The 20865-nt window shown below is 42.8% G+C and overlaps 1 protein-coding gene across 2 annotated transcripts; it reads right to left on the bottom strand.

The window, feature by feature from the left end:
- Nucleotides 1-79: 79 nt before the first annotated feature.
- Nucleotides 80-19372, bottom strand: LOC118387720 (splicing regulator ARVCF-like). Of its 2 annotated transcripts, XM_035776370.2 has the most exons (17): nt 19123-19372; nt 13074-13244; nt 11366-11985; nt 9855-10333; nt 9578-9761; nt 9284-9401; nt 8976-9144; nt 8791-8808; nt 8377-8448; nt 2549-2676; nt 2132-2282; nt 1712-1904; nt 1478-1589; nt 1228-1315; nt 1041-1117; nt 823-941; nt 80-733 (listed from the first exon to the last, which is right to left on the bottom strand). In XM_035776370.2, the coding sequence occupies exons 1-16, from the start codon at nt 19141-19143 to the stop codon at nt 849-851; spliced, it is 2694 nt and encodes an 897-aa protein (XP_035632263.2). In that variant the 5' UTR covers nt 19144-19372; the 3' UTR covers nt 80-733; nt 823-848. The 2 variants fall into 2 exon arrangements, 1 of the variants encoding a protein (XP_035632263.2); XR_008143264.1 differs by lacking the exon at nt 80-733 and having other exon boundaries at nt 880-941; nt 1197-1315.
- Nucleotides 19373-20865: the final 1493 nt, after the last annotated feature.

Here is a 20865-nt window from a genome sequence, read left to right on the forward strand (position 1 = left end):
TGTCCTAACAGAAAGACGAGAAGAACAGAAAATACAGTATAAATGAAGTCCATATAACGTTGAGAAGTTGTATGAGAAATTATGGATTTTATTTGCTAACATTATCAATTTAACATCGCGATGCAAGAACAAACACTGCATAAAGCAAAGTCATCGAGTCAGCTCCTTAATAAATGGCACTATTACTTAGTATATTATTATATGGAGGTATCCATTGTATTTGTGGTGACAAGATAACGTTCACAACTGTTAATAAATAACATGAATATTACAATATAAATGCCTTAATTTAGAATATTAACAATATTTTATTACACATGTACAATCCCATTTCCAACTAGTCTCTCACATAAAACGGATGCACACCTTGCAGGAGTAAAACAATACAACATGTTAATTCTAGAGTAGGGCGGGTCAGGTAAATAAAACCAAAATGTTTTGACAAATCCTAACTTCCTGGCCTACATTCAGCTGTGTCACTCCACTCATCCCGCTGTCCAGTATGTGCACGTTTATTTATTTTCTAAGTAGGAGAGGCTCTGATCAACACCAGTCAGAGTTTCACATTGAAAATGTAAATGCCAGTCCATATTCACTCTATTCTTATTTACTGAGAATAAACCATGTTGTCCTAAATGGTGAGTTGACCGACAGAATGTCCATCTAAAGGATAAACACCACAATGACCTCCACAAATGTTGACGTTTCACTTCCTCTTTTACCAGCACATCTCCTGCAAAAAAAAGAAAAAAGACAAAGGACATGCATCACACCGACGTGTAAAACATCATTCCTAAAATAGTTCAGTGAAATTGGATTTACCTGCACTACAAACTCTTCTACCAGTCTCAGACCCAGGAGTCGAGGGGTGGAGGTTTGCGCTCCACCAGGCCCACTGCAGGCCTTCCAGCCCGGATGAAGTGCTTCCTCTCTGGGATACTCTACAACAAAATGTGAGTGTGTGTTTAGTTAAATGTGAGTGCCCATTGAAGAACTCCTGGCCGTACATATAGTAAGGCGCTCTGCACATTGTTACTGACCTGGAGAGGCTCTCTCTCCATCATGTGGCCTGGCCCATCACCCACTCTGTCCCCTTGCTCCACAGTGGAGTATCCATCTGTGGGAAAGACAGAGAGAATACAATAAACAAAGGCCATTTTACATTCAAATGACAAACAAGGAATAGGCACACCCACACTTATGCTGAAGCTACAGTCTCATGGTGACCTTGATTTTTCTCCATCAGAGGCAGTGTGATGTCATCATAGCCTGACTTTCCGCTCTTGAGTTTTTTGGGCATTCCACTAGTTGTTGGCTGAGAGTAAAAAAAGAGAGAACACACAGTATGCCATTAGGAACTAATGTTGTCCCATACAGTGCTCAAGTTACAAATCAATAACATAGTTGTGTTTGTGCCACCCATTTGGACTGTGTAGTGAATGGGGAATACAGCCTTCTACAGCATGCCATGCCATACCTTAAAGTGGCTCTTGTTCCAGCCTCCCTTGTAGAGACTGTTTCTTAGGTCCTTGTAAGCCCACACTGTCTGCAGGACATGAGATGCTGCTTTGGTCTCTCTCCCAGATTGGCTAGCAAAGAAACAACAGAATCAACCAGGGCCAGCGTAAAGGAGAAAGCACAGCACTGTGGACTGAGCATCTAGCCAATTGAAACCAACCATTATATAAGATATTATGCTATGAAAATCTACCTTGTCTTGTTGATGGCTACCAGTTTCTGGATGGCGTGGCCCTGTATGAGACCTCGGGCGTTCTCAGGGCTGTCTGAGATGATCTCATGGATAGTGTTCAGAATGGCCACCACTGTGTCCCCTTCCAGGTTCTTGGCTGGCCTCTGTTGACCACAGGGCAGGTTACTGACCAGGTCCCTCATGGCATAACTTCCTGTGGGGAAAAGAAAATGGTCAAATCACCTGTGTGTGTGTGTGTGTGTGTGTGTGTGTGTGTGTGTGTGTGTGTGTGTGTGTGTGTGTGTGTGTGTGTGTGTGTGTGTGTGTGTGTGTGTGTGTGTGTGTGTGTGTGTGTGTGTGTGTGTGTGTGTGTGTGTGTGTGTGTGTGTGTGTGTGTGTGTGCGCGTGCGTGCGTGTGTGCGTGCGTGCACGTCTATGTACCTATGAGGTCTTTGTTGCGGCGATCTATGGCCAGGTTGCGGAGAGCAATAGCTACAGCCCGGACCACTTTATCACCATCCGAACGCAGTAGCTCCACCAGGACAGGCAGACCTTTCTCCTTCCTCACTGTGGCCCGGATGTAACTGGACCACTTTGAGCAAAGGCACAGAGAGAGAGAATAATAGAAGGGTGTAATATATGACATTTTGTAAAGTCCTATTGTGCTACTTATGATTATTAATACATACTCATACTTTTATACACATTATTGTTTTTCAACCACAATTCCATCACACTTAATCAACCCTTCACACAGAGAGCAAGAGGGAGAGAGAGAAAGAGAAAGGGGATGAGAAACAAACAGTCTGTTCTCCCACAGCCTCAGATCAACTGCTTCTACGATTGCCCTTCACTCACAGCCCAGTGTCCTGCAGCGAGGTTCTGCAGCGCTCCGGCTGCTGCCTCCAGGGTGTTGTGGTTCTGACTGCAAGTGAGGAGAGACAGGTACAGCCTCACAACCTCTGGCTGGTAAAGCAGCTCCAGACCTACAGAGAGGGAGGGAGGGAGGGAACGAGGGGGAAGGGAGAGAGAGAGAAGCACAGAGAACTCTCAGATACATTGGAACTGGTATGATGAGACACAGTGGTTTTCAAGGCACCAGTCAACAGAAGGTTGGATCAGTAACCAGCACATACAGTTAAGCACTTAAAAAGCTCATTTCAGACTTCATAGTGAAACACAGATGAGATAAAAACGGATTACTTGTCCCATACTGTTTGTTTTATGTAGTAGAGTATACATTTTCAGACAGCTTGGAGTTTTGTGGCCAAAGTGAGAAGACTCTAAGCTGGACAATATGAAAAATGCAGTGCAGTTTCCTATGAAACTTTTTTTTAAATTCTTCACATTTTCAAACAGTCCATCTATATTTTACATTTGGGTGAGGTTTTTTTCTCCCCGGAGTAGCCTCGTTTCATTGCCAAAAATGTAAATGTCAAGGGCCTCCCGGGTGGCGCAGTGGCCTAAGGCTGTGCCACCAGAGACTCTGGGTTCGAGCCCAGGCTCTGTCACGACCGGGAGGCCCATGAGGCGGCAAACAATTGGCCTAGCGTCGTCCGGGTCAGGGAGGGTTTGGCCGGCAGGGATATCCTTGTCTCATTGCACACTAGTGACTCCTGTGGCGGGCCGGGCACAGTGCACGCTGACCAGGTTGCTAGGTGTACGGTGTTTCCTCTGACACATTGGTGTGGCTTGCTTCCGGGTTGGATGTGCCCTGTGTTAAGAAGCAGTGCGGCTTGGTTGGGTTGTGTTTCGGAGGACGCATGTCTCTCAACCTTCGCCTCTCCCGAGACCATGCGGAAGCTGTAGCGATGAGACAAGACAGTAACTACAACAATTGGATACCACGAAATTGGGCAATTATGTCAATGTCAAATACAGGTAGCCTAGTCAAATAATTAACATCCAACATCCAATTACTCTCACGGGAATTCCACTAATGGTCCATATGTAGCCAAACGACACTGCTGCTCATTCTGTTGGCTCGAAAATTGATAAATGGTTCAAAAAAAGTAAGGCCAGAGTCCATAGAGACACATACCAGCTCTACTGGTAGTACTGCTGCTAGCACTCTACTGTCGATGACACAAGCTGTAATTTTACATTTGTTGTTAGGCCAGCTAGCATGGACACTGACAGTTGTGAATCTGATGCAGCCGAAGAGCTACTGCTCCCTTACCCGGGAAAGCACGAACAACATCGAAGAGGCGCAAAGATGGTGAGAACTACGTTGATTGGGAGTAGTGCCTTTCCTCAGCCACAGTGTGTTATACTTGCAAAAGTACTATCTCACAACTCGATGAAACCTTCACTCTTGCGCAGACATTTAGAAACAAAACACTCCAATTTGAAAAATAAGCCTCAAGAGTTTTTTGAGACAGAATTAAGATTACTTTTGTGTATAAAAAACATTAATAAGAATGCCTTCATCAAACAACACTGTTTCACGACGTATCAGTGACATGGCAGGATATGTTTTGAAACAACTACTGCTTCGCATACAAGCCAGTGAATTCTAAGCATTACAGAGTCAACAGACGTGGCGGGCCTGGCACAGCTCCTGGTATATGGCGGTTACATTTATGGGGCGTCAATTAAGGAAGGCATCCTCTTCTGCAAACCACTAGAAACCAGGACAAGAGGAGAGGATATTTTTATAGTACTGGACAGCTTTGTGACATCAAATTGACTTTGGTGGTCAAGATGTGTTGGAATCTGTTCTGATGGCGCAAAAGCCATGACAGGGAGACAATGTGGTAATGCGCGTCCAAGCAGTTGCTCCCGACGCCACTTGGACACACTGCAGCATCCCCCGAGAGGCTCTTGCTGCCAAGGAAATACCTGACCGCTTGAAAGATAATTTTGGACACTACAGTGAACATGGTTAACTTTATTAAAGCAAGGCCCCTGAACTATTTTCCTCACTATGCAATGATATGGGCAGCGACCATGTAACGCTTTTACAACATACAGAAGAAGTGCGCTGGTTATCGAGGGGCAAAGTATTGACACCGTTTTTTATAATTGAGAGACGAGCTTAAAGTTTTCTTTACTGACCATCATTTCCACTTGTCTGACTGTTTGGATGATGATGAGTTTCTCACATGACTGGCCTGTCTGGGTGATGGTTTTTCTCACCTGAATGATCTGAATCTAGGATTACAGGGACTCTCCGCAACTATATTCAACGTGTGGGACAAAATTGAGGCTATGGTTAAGAAGTTGGAGCTCTTCTCTGTCTGCATTAACAAGGACAACACGCAGGTCTTTCCATCATTGTATGATTTTTTTGTGTGCAAATGAAACAAGGCTACGGACAATGTCAAATGTGATATAGCGAAGCACCTGAGTGAGTTGGGTGCGCAATTACACAGGTACTTTCCCGAAACAGATGACACAAACAGCTGGATTTGTTACCCCTTTCAAGCCCTGCCTCCAGTCCACTTACCAATATCTGAACAAGAGAGCCTCATCGAAATTGCAACAAGCGGTTCTTGAATTTAATCAGAAGCCACTGCCAGATTTCTGGATAGTGCTGCGCTCAGAGTATCCTGCGCAAACCGCGCTGTTAAGACACTGATGCCCTTTGCAACCACGTACCTATATGAGAGTGGATTCTCGGCCCTCACTAGCATGAAAACTAAATACAGGCACAGACTGTGTGTGGAAAAAGACTGAGACTCTCTCCAATACAACCCAATATTGCAGCGTTATGTGCATCCTTTCTAGCATACCCTTCTCATTAACCCGTGGTGAGTTATTCACAATTTTTGATAAACAAATAAGGTTGTATATGTAAGATGGCTAAGAGCAAAATTATTGATTATTATTATATTATTATTTGTGCCCTCTTTGTCATTTTTCACGAGCCGGGTTGTGACAAACTCACACGCATTCTTATGTTTAATAAAACAACATTTGAGAGAGTGCTGACCCTGATGCTAGAGGGGGTACGCAGCTGGAGGTTGGATGTTTGAAGGGGTACAGGACTATAACAATTTCGGGAACCACTGCTCTAGAGAATATATGTAGGCTTACACAGTTAGGTTATGAAGCTCAAAATGATTATTGGCTTAGTATTTCAGAAAGACTATACAGTATAATGTACACAACATAGATAATTAAAGCTCAGCCATGTTTGTGTGTGTACATTTTAGATATTCACACTGCTTTTATGTTGAAGGAATATTCTGCCTTTGCAAAAGGGATGTGGACTGTACATGATATTACAAATGCATAAAGAAAACAAAATGTATTTTCCAACTCCAAACTTTCACGCAAACACCCCAACTACATGTAAACATGGATCACTATTGCATTATTAACCAATGGGCGCTTCGGGCTCCAACTCTTATCAGCTCTCTGTGCGCTCTTGTCTGCTACAAACGGTACCACCACTCACTTCAACAATATTCACAGACTGTATTATTCTACCGGAGTGAGAGGCTTCTAGCTACACACACATCCCCAGTAGTCATGCTGGAGTATAGAAGGAATCCAAATACTCAGGAATTCTCTCACAGGCCGCCCTCCAGAGGCTTTCCAATGATATTCAGCCAGCTGAAGCCGAAGATGCTGATAGGCTGCCTCTGGCTGGGAGACTTACGTGCTGTCTAATCCTGACCTAGGTATGTAACCTTCTTATCACATTGATTGCAGCCGCAGGCAGGAGTGTGGGATGGCTCCACAGCCAGACACGCAGGTTCTGTGGAGGGTATAAGATTTTCTACAGACCTGTATAATACCTGACTGGCCACACAGGTCCATCGAGCAGTGCCCGTTCCCTGTGTCATCAGAAACCTTCTCACACAAATTCTGGTGGGCCACGACCAAACCTTCCCTCTAAACCTGTCTGGACTTCTACATCAAAAGACATCAACCATGCTCAGGGAATGATTTTGTCTGTATATGTATATTCATGTATCTGATTATATTCCAATGCCATATATAAGAGAGTTGTATAATCTAATCAGTTATACAACTCTCTTTTTTACTAAGGCATAATCTATTCAGTTAAACAACTCTCTTTTTTACTAAGGTATAATCTATTCAGTTAAACAACTCTCTTTTTTACTAAGGCATAATCTATTCAGTTAAACAACTCTCTTTTTTACTAAGGTATAATCTATTCAGTTAAACAACGCTCTTTTTTACTAAGGTATAATCTATTCAGTTAAACAACTCTCTTTTTTACTAAGGTATAATCTATTCAGTTATACAACTCTCTTTTTTACTAAGGTATAATCTATTCAGTTATACAACTCTCTTTTTTACTAAGGTATAATCTATTCAGTTATACAACTCTCTTTTTTACTAAGGTATAATCTATTCAGTTATACAACTCTCTTTTTTACTAAGGTATAATCTATTCAGTTATACAACTCTCTTTTTACTAAGGTATAATCTATTCAGTTATACAACTCTTTTTACTAAGGTATAATCTATTCAGTTATACAACTCTCTTTTTTACTAAGGTATAATCTATTCAGTTAAACAACTCTCTTTTTTACTAAGGTATAATCTATTCAGTTAAACAACGCTCTCTTTTTACTAAGGTATAATCTATTCAGTTATACAACTCTCTTTTTTACTAAGGTATAATCTATTCAGTTATACAACTCTCTTTTTTACTAAGGTATAATCTATTCAGTTATACAACTCTCTTTTTTACTAAGGTATAATCTATTCAGTTATACAACTCTCTTTTTTACTAAGGTATAATCTATTCAGTTATACAACTCTCTTTTTTACTAAGGTATAATCTATTCAGTTATACAACTCTCTTTTTTACTAAGGTATAATCTATTCAGTTATACAACTCTCTTTTTTACTAAGGTATAATCTATTCAGTTATACAACTCTCTTTTTTACTAAGGTATAATCTATTCATTTATACAACTCTCTTTTTTACTAAGGTATAATCTATTCAGTTATACAACTCTCTTTTTTACTAAGGCATAATCTATTCAGTTATACAACTCTCTTTTTTACTAAGGTATAATCTATTCAGTTATACAACTCTCTTTTTTACTAAGGTATAATCTATTCAGTTATACAACTCTCTTTTTTACTAAGGTATAATCTATTCAGTTATACAACTCTCTTTTTTACTAAGGTATAATCTTCTGTTGGAACTTCTGAATGTCAATGACTAGTTTAGAATCCTGTCAATAGTCTGTGATATTACACATTATATTTGACATAAAAAAGGCAGCTATAGTGCCTTATCATCACATTGTGGCACAAAATGCATTCAATCGTCCCTTCATTTGATGCTGAATATAAGCTCTACTAGCTGTCTATACTGCTCCATCTCAAACACAGAAGTACAGTATTCACAGTATAAGTCTCTTGAGTTGCCACAGCATTCCCACCAAGCTATTGCATATTGTATTGTACTCATACAGTAACTGACACATGGTACGTTTGTATGGACCATGTAGTTCTGCCAAAACATTCAGACAACCTATTGTTATCTCTGAATGTTTCAAATACAATCCAACCACACAAGACAGTACAACACATTGGAAACTATTCTACATCATCCACGAATACCCTCTTTCCAAATGCCTAATGCCAAAGGTTAAGGCTTTATACAACGTACGTCTTTGGAATGCATCTAGAAGTTACATAAATGCATGTCTTGAATCTTGACCAATCCACAGATCCCTAAAGATGTTCCATACCTTTCATTGGTTCTGTGCATTTGGGTAAATCCAGAGTACCATATTTTTTATCACTTGGTCCATTTCTCCAGCCTAGACAAAACACACACACACACGCAACCACGCACACGCACACACGCACACACGCGCACGCACGCACACACACACACACACACACACACACACACACACACACACACACACACACACACACAATAAATAGGAAAGATCAAAACATGCAAAGTGTATAGAGACATGGAATGTGTAGAAATCTTTTCTAACAATGTGTCAGAAAACCCTAGGTCTTCCATTGAAGCTCAGGTCTTGAGGCAGACAAAATTGCAAGCAACCATAGAGGTCCTGGTTTCTCATAGTTGACAGAACATTATTATGGATTTTCAGATTGTCAAATATCATTAATTCAGACAGACTTACTTTGACTGAACCACTCCTCTATTGAATGGGGATGGAAGGAAACAAAACAAAAGATAAATAAGGAAGACAGTATAGCAACACAGAGTACACACCAGAAATCCCACAATTCTACTGCGTATTACGTGTTGTGCAAACTGCTTGACAACCATTCATATAGCGCCATCATGAGGTCAGATTCAACTCACCCTTTGGCTTCTTCCCTCCAAAACAGTCTGCCTCCTTCTTTTTCTTCTGGTTCCCTCCTAACCCTGGCACCTGATTGGCCACGGGTTCCTGAAATCTCTCCGCCCCCGGCACCTCTTTGTGGACGTGGTAGGAGAGGTTTCTCAGGATGCAGACACAGTTCTCTACCGACTGAGAGAGAGGAGGATAAACAACACAAAGATGCTCATCACAGACAGCAGATGCATAGAATATAGGGAGGGTCTGATTCTCATTCTGGCTATAGTGTTTTCATTGGGATTTACATGTGCTCAACTGTGTCTGCGTTCACCTTATTGTCGGTCTCCTTGTGTGCGACAGCTGACTGAAGGGCATGGAGGAGTGCGTCCACCAGCCCCTCACACTCCCTCAGTCTCTGCCGAGCCTCTGCCCCATCTGAGCTCACATTCCTGGGGGAACACAGCTCTATTAGTGGTGCGGATGAAGTTAGCATAGCACCGCTATCAGTATCTCATTTACCATTACGTCCAATATAGAAACGTCCAATTTAGGGAGCAATGAACCCTGAAATAGTTCTTGTGTAAGGTTCCATTATCTTTTCATCTATGTAGCTGCTATACTTTGCCTGAGACATCCTGAGGTGTTCTTGAACACGGTGGTCCACTCTGTCTCCTGGGGTCTGGAGTGCTCAGTAGGGTCTCTCCTCCAGCCAGAGTGGGGGATGATGACCTCATCAGTCAGTGTCTGGAGCCCGTTGTTGATAATCATCATCTTCAGAGGCTCATGGGAGGAGAGGTTCCACAGGGTCCCTATAGGTAAAAAAGTATACGCGATTTGTCCGAATGCTATACACAAGGTGTTTGGGTAATCAGGGTGAATCTTTTGTCATAGGCTCACTGTACCTGTGACCAGCTCTCTGACCTCCATGTTACTGGACTTTCTCAGCAGTCTGACCAGGGCAGGGATGCCGTCACAGTTCTTGATGGCCACCTTGTTGTGGTGGTCTTTCCCATAGGAGATGTTCCTCAGGGCTCCACAGGCCTTGCGGTGGACCTCGGCTTTAGGGTGGTCCAGGAGGCCCACCAGTACTGGAACCCCCTTCAGCTGCCTGACGTCCTGCTTCATGTGGTCGTTCTCGTAGCACAGGTGCTGCAAGTAGGCGGCGGCGTTGGACTTGACCGGGTCCATGGGGTGGCTGAGCATTGTGATGACCTCCCTCAGGTTGGGGTCCCTCCAGCGGGGGTCCTTACGGATGCTGTCCAGGCTGACCATGCTGCAGCGCTTGTGGGGAAACTGTAGCATCTGGGCCCTGGACATGGCCTGGAAGAAGGAGGTGGGGTCTCCGTCCACCTGGGACATGAGGGCCTCCTCGTATCCCCCTCTGGAGAAATAGAGAGTGAAGGAGAGGTTAAGTGTGTGTGGGGGGGGCTGAGACAAGGACAAGAGATGGGCCTATATGTAAAGACAGACAGAATGCACAGAAAGCACAGAAAGCAATTTGATGTGTTCTCTGAATAGTTGTGCAAACAGATATTTTATCTGGACAGCTTGAGTTTCAGATAGATGGAGAGAAAGAGAGAGAGCAGAAGACAGGCGTTGGAAGTGACGGGGCCCTTGATAGCTAAGTATCCTCTGTAAACAGCTCATTGACAGCTTACAAGCTGAGGAAAGTGCTGCTGTCAGTCAGTGATACAGGTGTAACCTCCTTATTTATTGACTGGTGGCCTCCCCTGATTGTTACCACCTGCTCCTAAACTGCTGGCCATCTGTCTCGCCCCACCACATGGACTACAGCAGCTAGAAGCTCCCACTGAGGCTCAGCACTATGGAACGCAATGTACAGAAGTCCACTCGTGCAGTTTCAAGCCATACTGAGCTGTGTTGAGTCGTATAGTAGAATTTTCTAAATCTCCTCTTTTCTTTTCTTTTTCTTTTAAATGTGTCCATAAGCTACATAATCGGATTTTGAGGGTCAGTGTATGGTGAAGTGTACTCTACGGGGTTATCTCTTCACTGAAAACAGCATTTATGTGGTGAATGAAGATAATGATCGTGTACTGGACTGTTCCATTGGTCAGTAGCAAACAATACACAGAATGTGTCCTCATTTTCAAATGACTACCTACACACTGCAAAAAAAAATCAATGCCCTGTCTTGTCAAGGGTAAACTGATTTACAGAGAGGTTTATAGATATTTGCGCGCCACACAATAGATTTCCTTTTTCTACTGTCCATTCTCTGAATGTAAATAACTCCTTTGAATGGGAATAAAGGACTTGACTTTGAATCAATGGATTCCATCACCTTTCCATAGTGCTGACATAACAAGGTCACCAGTCTTTTTAGCTTGGATATGCTGCTAGGGAGTTCTACTGTCATGCATGTGCCGAACTAGCTAGCCCATATCCTAACCTGGTTCTGGACGGCTCCATCAGGAGCTCCATGGTAGTGATGGGTCTGAGATAGTGGATTCCCCCCAGGGTGGCGTAGCTGGAGGTGGGGTAGTCAGCCTTTACTTCCTGGGCGTCCCCTGGTCCTTCCCCCTCGGTCTGGTTAGTCAGGCCCACCTGGCCGTAGTTGTCCCTGGGTAGGGGCAGGGTGTAGTGGCCTCCGGGCTGGGTCTGGTAGTTCCTGGAGGGCCAGTAGGTGTGGAGGGAGCTATGCTGGACACCTCCTCGAGACAGGCTGCCATACCCAGAACACATATCACCTCCAAGGCCAGGAAAGGGAGTGTCGGGGAGGGTGTAGATGCTGTTCTGCCTCTCAGGGATCTCTGTGTTGGGATCACGGTCTGTGTTGTTGTACGGAGGGGGGAGAGTGGTGATGGTAGCAGTGGTTGTGATAAGGGGGGTGAGGTACTCAGAGTGTTGGACGTTGGTCAGGGGGCTGGGCTGCAGAGATTGGTTGTCTGGACACATGGGAACCTGGGTAACAGGGGGATGCTGTGGGGCTGGGGGAAGCTGTGGGGTGGGTGTGTCTGGGGTGTTCGGAGTGTCTGCCTGGTCATTCGCCAGTTCCACAGCCTTGGGGTCCTGTAGGGAGGAAGGCATATCGTTCATTTCAATACACCAGTCAGACTGCCTCAACTGTGGGATCTAATATTCCATCTCCATCACAGCCTCAGCCAAGTCTATGAGACGCCATCCCAAAGCTGCACTCACTGCCTCAAATAACCACATCCACGTTTATCGATACTACCACCCAATCGACTACTAACTTTTTTCCCCAACAGCAGAGAGCACAAAATGGCACAGTTTGATAAACATTTAACCCTGCATTAAACAAACCAAAAAATCCCCCACAAGCTCTCGTCTCACAGGAATTATCCATCATTTTTATTACAACAGATTTCTGGCTTTGAAGTAGGCGAGTAGATAATTCATTCTGCTTGGCTGCCAGTGAATAATGTATTTCCCCAGTTGGAAATGAGTTTAGATTGGACTGTGATGAAACAAGCTGAGGTCCAGCTACTGTTGAGTACTAGAGTAAATTGCAGGAAATTAAAATGGTCTGTTTGATGGAAGTGGATTTTGATGTTAACAGTTTCACAACCACCAAGACCAACACGCAATCTGTGTTTTTATCTTGCACAACTATGAACATGATGTAAATATGTATGACGTTAGATGACTCAAATAGTCTGATGAATAGTTTTGTGGAAATTCTACACTAGGATAAGCTTTGTGGCATTCTCTGGGCCTGAGATACAATAGTGTTAGCTGCTACTTCCCCAAGGGAAATTCTGGCAGCTTGGCACAATACAGCCTTCAGTTCAAAAAGCTGTCTGGGGCCTTTAGATTTACATTCTGTTGAATGGTAATTTGTTTCTGGCGGATGGTTAGGATTAAAAACACATCATGGTTCACCACAGCTGCAGATGTATTACACTATATAGTTATTGTTTCCCATTGTTCTGACATAAATCGTAATGCACAGGGATGGTGTTTTATTGGAGATATAATGGAGGATTAATCCATGCTTCAGATTCCAGTAGATAATGATTACAGTATGATCCTGGGAGAGATGTACTGTAGAGATCAACTGGCTGAGCTTAGACGATGACTGATTGCTAAATTAAGTAAATAGTCCATAGGGGATCAATATATTGAAGAGTGGGAACCTCTGTGTGTTGTGGTGCCTCTGTCTCCGCAGTGGAGCTGCCATTGGTGGAGGTGACAACAGAGGAGTTGGAGGTGGGTGTGTTCAGGTCATCGTCTGCAGACTCCACATGTGATTCCTTGGTCTCCAGGGTTATAGCCGACAGAGACGAGGACCCCTCTGGGATCTGCTCCTACACAACAGAGGAAAGCGTTAGATACACACTCCTACGCAGCAGGCAAGCACATAGCACAGGGTAGAGGGTTGGAGACATATCCTAGTACAGACCAAGTGCAGGGTCGAGAGTTTGATACACAGCAAAGAGAAGACATTTAGTTAGACATCCTAAGTGTAGGAGAGAACGTTTCACAGAGAAAGAGAGTGAGTGAGAGAGAGAGAGAGAGAGAGAGAGAGAGAGAGAGAGAGAGAGAGAGAGAGAGAGAGAGAGAGAGAGAGAGAGAGAGAGGAAGGAGAGGAGAGGAAGGAGAGGAGAGGAGAGGAGATAGAGAGAGATAGAGAGAGAGAGAGAGGGTGAGCAAGAGAGGGAGATTGAGCAAAAGAGAAGAGAGAGAGCGAGAGAGGGAGATAGAGAGCAAAAGAGAAGGAGAGGGAGATAGAGATAGAGGGAGAGAGAGAGAGAGAGAGAGAGAGAGAGAGAGAGAGAGAGAGAGAGAGAGAGAGGGAGAGAGAGAGGGAGAGAGAGAGAGAGAGAGAGAGAGAGAGAGAGAGGGAGAGAGAGAGAATGAGAGAGAGAGAGAGAGAGAGAGAGAGAGAGAGAGAGAGAATGAGAGAGAGAGAGAGAGAGAGAGAGAGAGAGAGAGAGAGAGAGAGAGAGAGAGAGAGAGAGAGAGAGAGAGAGAGAGAGAGAGAGAGAGAGAGAGAGAGAGAGGGAGAGAGGGGGAGATAGAGAGAGAGACAGAATAAGAGAGAGAGGGAGATAGAGAGAGAGAGACAGAGAGAGAGAGAGAGAGAGAGAATAAGAGAGAGAGAGAAGAAGAGAGAGAGGAGAGGGAGCGAGAGACAAAGAGAGAGAGAGAGAGAGAGAGAGAGAGAGAGAGAGAGAGAGAGAGAGAGAGAGAGAGAGAGAGAGAGAGAGAGAGAGAGAGAGAGGGAATACGAGAGAGAGGAGAGAGGAGAGAGAGAGAGAGAGAGAGAGAGAGAGAGAGAGAGAGAGAGAGAGAGAGAGAGAGAGAGAGAGAGACAGAGAGACAGAGAGAGAGAGAGAGAGAGAGAGAGAGAGAGGGAACAAGAGAGAGAGGAGAGGGAGAGAGAGAGGAGAGGGAGATAGAGAGCGAAATAGAAGAGGAAGACAGAGAGAGAGGGAGAGGAGGGAGAGAGAGAGAGAGAGAGAGAGAGAGAGAGAGAGAGAGAGAGAGAGAGAGAGAGAGAGAGAGAGAGAGAGAGAGAGAGATAGAGATAGAAAGAGAAGAAGAGGGAGAGTGCCCAGTATCCTTTGTAAAGAGAGGGAGAAATAAAGACAAACTAAAGGTGACAGGACAGTGAGAGAGAGGGTATTATCTAAATGTGAGAATGAGTTCCACCTGTTTAATTAAATCAGCGTTTGTTTGACCTCTCTTGAGGCCCTCTCACCCCGTGGACCAATCTGCAGCTGCCATTCTGCTGACCTTTCACTTCCACTGCTGACTGCTCGCATATTGTTCATTTTTAAGCCCTCTCTTTCAAACACCCCCTCACTGTATAGTGTAAGACACAAAGCTATTCAGCCTTTCCATACTGATGTGTGGCCATTTTGGAGGTTCAGGTGCTGAGAGACTTGATTTGTTAAAAGAGTAACGATGTCATTATGTGGATTAATGAGGAGGAATGGTTTGGCATAAGTACTGAGATATAACAATGTCCTGTATTTAATCAGCCCTTTCCAGCAGCTAGCCTGAGACACACAGAGTCATTTACTGATTTATGCTTATTTATTTAAGTTAACTTGGGGATTGCATTTCCCCAAACTAGGAATCTATTGAATATAAAACATAAACAACTTCAAATTGATCTATAAAGAGACTAAAGAGGCATAAAATATGAACAAAAGTACCCATAATTAATGTTGACTTGCTTTAGCATCGTAAATAGTGTTCAGACATAGAAGATTCTGTTTTGATCACATACTAATACCCAAGGGTGTCTGAATCTGAGATCTTATTCAACATGTTAATGAGCAGAACTCCATTGATTTATGTGCCAATATCTCTTGCAAACAAGCAGATAATCTGACATAAAATGCATTGCATCATATCTCACCATTCTAAATGAAAGTGCTCTCAATCTTACTGTGCAGGAACAAATGGAAATACCAGGTTTGCCTGTAAGGGGTCGATTCAATGAGGATAAAAGTGATATTTCCAATTGAGATGACATATGCAGGGTTTTACCATGAATGCATTCTCTACGAACATGGGAACATAGCCTTTCAATTCCGATCTCGCTATAGTGCTGAACTTCTGCGATATGGATTGAATCGAGCCCTTACAGAAACATACTGTAAATAAAAGTAAATTCAACAGTATTCCAACATACTGTAGATAAAAGTTAATTCAACAATATTCCAACATACTGTAGATAAAAGTTAATTCAACAGTATTCCAACATACTGTAAATAAAAGTTAATTCAACAGTATTCCAACATACTGTAGATAAAAGTGAATTCAACAGTATTCCAACATACTGTAAATAAAAGTAAATTCAACAGTATTCCAACATACTGTAGATAAAAGTTAATTCAACAGTATTCCAACATACTGTAAATAAAAGTTAATTCAACAGTATTCCAACATACTGTAGATAAAAGTGAATTCAACAGTATTCCAACATACTGTAAATAAAAGTCAATTCAACAGTATTCCAATATACTGTAGATAAAAGTGATTTCAACAGTATTCCAACATACTGTAGATAAAAGTGAATTTCAACAGTATTCCAACATACTGTAGATAAAAGTGAATTTCAACAGTATTCCAACATACTGTAAATAAAAGTGATTTCAACAGTATTCCAACATATTGTAAATAAAAGTGAATTTCAACAGTATTCCAACATACTGTAGATAAAAGTGATTTCAACAGTATTCCAACATACTGTAGATAAAAGTGAATTTCAACAGTATTCCAACATACTGTAGATAAAAGTGCATTTCAACAGTATTCCAACATACTGTAGATAAAAGTGAATTTCAACAGTATTCCAACATACTGTAGATAAAAGTGAATTTCAACAGTATTCCAATATACTGTAGATAAAAGTGATTTCAACAGTATTCCAACATACTGTAGATAAAAGTGAATTTCAACAGTATTCCAACATACTGTAAATAAAAGTTCATTCAACAGTATTCCAACATACTGTAGATAAAAGTTAATTCAACAGTATTCCAACATACTGTAGATAAAAGTTAATTCAACAGTATTCCAACATACTGTAGATAAAAGTGAATTTCAACAGTATTCCAATATACTGTAGATAAAAGTTAATTCAACAGTATTCCAACATACTGTAAATAAAAGTAAATTCAACAGTATTCCAATATACTGTAGATAAAAGTGATTTCAACAGTATTCCAACATACTGTAGATAAAAGTGAATTTCAACAGTATTCCAACATACTGTAGATAAAAGTGAATTCAACAGTATTCCAACATACTGTAAATAAAAGTCAATTCAACAGTATTCCAATATACTGTAGATAAAAGTGATTTCAACAGTATTCCAACATACTGTAGATAAAAGTGAATTTCAACAGTATTCCAACATACTGTAAATAAAAGTGATTTCAACAGTATTCCAACATATTGTAAATAAAAGTGAATTTCAACAGTATTCCAACATACTGTAGATAAAAGTGATTTCAACAGTATTCCAACATACTGTAGATAAAAGTGAATTTCAACAGTATTCCAACATACTGTAGATAAAAGTGAATTTCAACAGTATTCCAACATACTGTAGATAAAAGTGAATTTCAACAGTATTCCAACATACTGTAGATAAAAGTGAATTTCAACAGTATTCCAACATACTGTAGATAAAAGTGAATTTCAACAGTATTCCAATATACTGTAGATAAAAGTGATTTCAACAGTATTCCAACATACTGTAGATAAAAGTGAATTTCAACAGTATTCCAACATACTGTAGATAAAAGTGAATTTCAACAGTATTCCAACATACTGTAGATAAAAGTGATTTCAACTGTATTCCAACATACTGTAGATAAAAGTTAATTCAACAGTATTCCAACATACTGTAAATAAAAGTGAATTCAACAGTATTCCAACATACTGTAGATAAAAGTGATTTCAACAGTATTCCAACTTCAACGAATCCAAGGTAAATAGTAGGGGGCTGCATGTAAAATAGTCCTCAGAATCTGCAGTTATAAAACTCATTAATGTGATGGGAGAGCTGATTCACACGCAGCCTCCATTTCCCAAACATAATGTCCTCATCTTCATGCAAATAAATATGTCATAGAGAGAAAGAAGGAGAGATGAAAGCCCCATGGTGGACACACAGCAGAGAGAAAGAGACAGAGTGAGGGAGAGAGAGACAGAGTGAGAGAGAGAGTGAGAGAGAGAGAGAGAGAGAGAGAGAGAGAGAGGGAGAGGGGGAGAGGGGGAGAGAGAATGCCATCTTAAACAGCCCTGGAGGGATAAATGATTGGAGCAGAGATAAATAAATAACTAGCTGACTAAAGGCAGGGTGTCTCTGTTCTCTAGGGAAAGCTTGATGGAGGGATTGAGATATGGTAATAGGGTTTGATAGAGGCAAAGAGGGATGTATAGGGAGGTTAGGGATTGTGAGAAATTCCCACCTGGCCCTGTTTTTAGATTAGCCTTTCAACAGATCCAGAGCCTTCCAACGCTGTTCCTCCATCACATCAACCAACTATCCTCATATGTCTACAGATTTGCTGCTGTTTACAAATGAGATGCAGGAGATAGATGTTAGAGGCACTGAAGCAGGGGACAAAGTGACACGATTAGAGTCTTGTTCCAGCCAACTGTCAAATCAAGGCTGACTGCACCACATTATAGTGGAAAGGCCAACAGTCTGATCTTCTGCTGAGTGAGTTCAGATTTAGTGGCCGGCTCAAGGGCACTCCAGACGCAAGCCACATTTAATACTTGTCACAAGCTCATTACGATAGACGAATCATGCAGGGGAGGGAGAAAATGCATGCCCTCTATCTCAACATTAATGTAGCTCAGAGGAGAAGCTGCGACCCTGTTGGAATTACCACTGACAATGCAGTCAATTTGTCTTCATCAGATAGAGGAGAGAGAAATGTGTATCGCTCCAGTACTTGATGTGAAATGACTGTGTGCACAACATTGCGGTAAACACCGAGCAATAACTTGTCACAATTAGACCCCCTCCCAGGGTTCCAAATTAGAGGGGCAAGAAGTTGGCTTGTTTTTGTTTCGTTGTCAAGACGTGGGAGGAAAACATTCTCTGTCCACATTACCCAAACACAGCATTACCCAGTCACAGCAGCCTCAGAGAGCCACTGCAGCGAGGCATTACAGCATGACGACATCAGGATATCCCATCTCATCCACCGCTGTGCCAAGACTCATTTCCATTGAGAATGAGGACACCGCTCATCCCTTGTCTTTGTCTATGCAGGATGCAGGAGCCAGGAAGCCCCCTGGACAACGAGCAGTTCAATACTTGCATGGATATATTTAATGTAATTCTAACTTCCAGTGGCTTGCTGGCGGTGTGCTGGGTGATAAAAGCGTATGCAGCAGCAGCACATTCCCCTGTGGGCGGTTATCACTCAGTCTCCTCTCATAATGTTACCATGATTGACAGCCTCTCCATATGTCCTGCAGCATACACACTGAACAGAGGTGTTAAGAGCATGTCCCTGAGCACACACAAGTAGACTGAGGGGAGAAAAGAACGCTTTCCCCTTCATACTAGGAGAGAAGCCTATAGCTTACCGAATAGAATAGAATACAGAACAGCTGTGGACTCTGGGCTCCTGTAGGAAAAGCATCAGCGGGAAAAGAGGGAGGCTAGTGGAGAGAAAACAAATACTAAATCAAAACACTTACCTCTTTCACCTCTGCAGGCATTGCCAAATCCCTTTGATTAGCTTTCCTCCCAAACGATGGACAGAATCCTTCCCCAGTGAGAAGAGAGCACCGCGTCTGTTCCCCGCCTCCTGCTGTTTTCTCCCCTGACTTTTCCCTTTCCCTGCGAGCATGGAGGCAGTTCAGACACGAGCAGCCATCCTTCCTCCCGGGCTCTCACTAACGCACGTACGTGCACGCAGGCATCTCTCTCTCTCTCTCTCTCTCTCTCTCTCTCTCTCTCTCTCTCTCTCTCTCTCTCTCTCTCTCTCTCTCTCTCTCTCTCTCTCTCTCTCTCTCTCTCTCTCTCTCTCTCTCTCTCTCTCTCTCTCTCTCTCTCTCTCTCTCTCTCTCACACACGCACACATGCAGACACGCACACACACACACTCTCACATATTCACACAGTGATCTCAGATTGATTCTGCACTCTCCCCCATGAAATAGATGCTGAATCAACAACAAAAAACAGGCAGTCTCATCATTACACACCCCTCTCTGCCGTCATACAAACAGCTGTATCCAAGGTTAGTAGCAAGACGTTGGTAAAATCAAACTAAAAGAAATACTGCTGAACCCTATAAGAAAAGGGGGTGAGTATATCCAGTTAGCGGAAAGCAATCTGCGTGCTTTCTCCCCAGTAGCCTGCTTCTCTCACTCACTCACACACACAGTTCCCTCTGGGCTGGCAAACAGATGCAGGTGGAGCAGGAGAGAAGGCTGCTCCAGCCCAGCCCCGTCACCCATGTGCAGGACAGAGGGAGGGACGGATGGGAAAAGGGGATGGAGGGAGAGAAGGATGGAGGGATGGAGGAGAGGAGAGGAAGGCAAAGGGTGCAGCAGACAAAGAGAGGCTACCCTGCACACAGCGATAACAGCCTCGAGTGAAACTAGATATTTGCATGCAATTCAATTAGACAACATTACATTTTAATATTAAAACCCAGTCATCTAAAGAGGCACGAACATCTAATTATTACCCTATAGTGATCTGTGAAAACACCCTTGAGTGATGTAAGCTCCTACTCATGCTCTGTGAATTGTAAATCCAAAACAGAAAGCTAGACATAGTGAAAAAAGAGACAAATATTAGACTAAATGGTGATAGTCTAATTAGCACTTGCTCAAATGCATGGACATGTTGTGTATTGCTAGCTGTCCCCCTCAATGACTTAAATCTTACAGTAATAGGATGGCTTATGAACGACAGTTTCAAAACACAGATGAAAATACAAGGGGGACAGCTAGCAATACACAGCATGTCCATGCATCCCACACAGATACACAGCATGTCCATGCATCCCACAGAGAAGCACTGCATGCATGGTACGTACAGTACATTGTACAGTACAGTAGGGGGATCACGCGCTCAAATGGACACGCATTCTGTCATGCTCAGCATTACATTCCTCCACATCCATTCATTCCCACTTTCTCTCTATCACACAGACACATTCCCTTTCATCCGTTCTAACCCCCCCACACACACACACACACACACACACACACACACACACTGCCCCCCAGCCACCTCTATGAAAGTCTGATGTGACCGAGACTAATTCATTAGCAGAATTAACACAGAGGACCCGCGGGCTTCACAACCCAGCTAGTTTAATGAGCAGAGCAGTTAACATCTAAGGACAGCTAAAATACACTATTATAAGATGTGCTTGTAACCAATGGGATTCAAGTGAAGTGGTATATTGCTGTTGACACAGCAGC

This window comes from Oncorhynchus keta, chromosome 9 (genome assembly GCF_023373465.1).
Source record: "Oncorhynchus keta strain PuntledgeMale-10-30-2019 chromosome 9, Oket_V2, whole genome shotgun sequence".
In the NCBI taxonomy this organism is placed as follows: domain Eukaryota; kingdom Metazoa; phylum Chordata; class Actinopteri; order Salmoniformes; family Salmonidae; genus Oncorhynchus; species Oncorhynchus keta.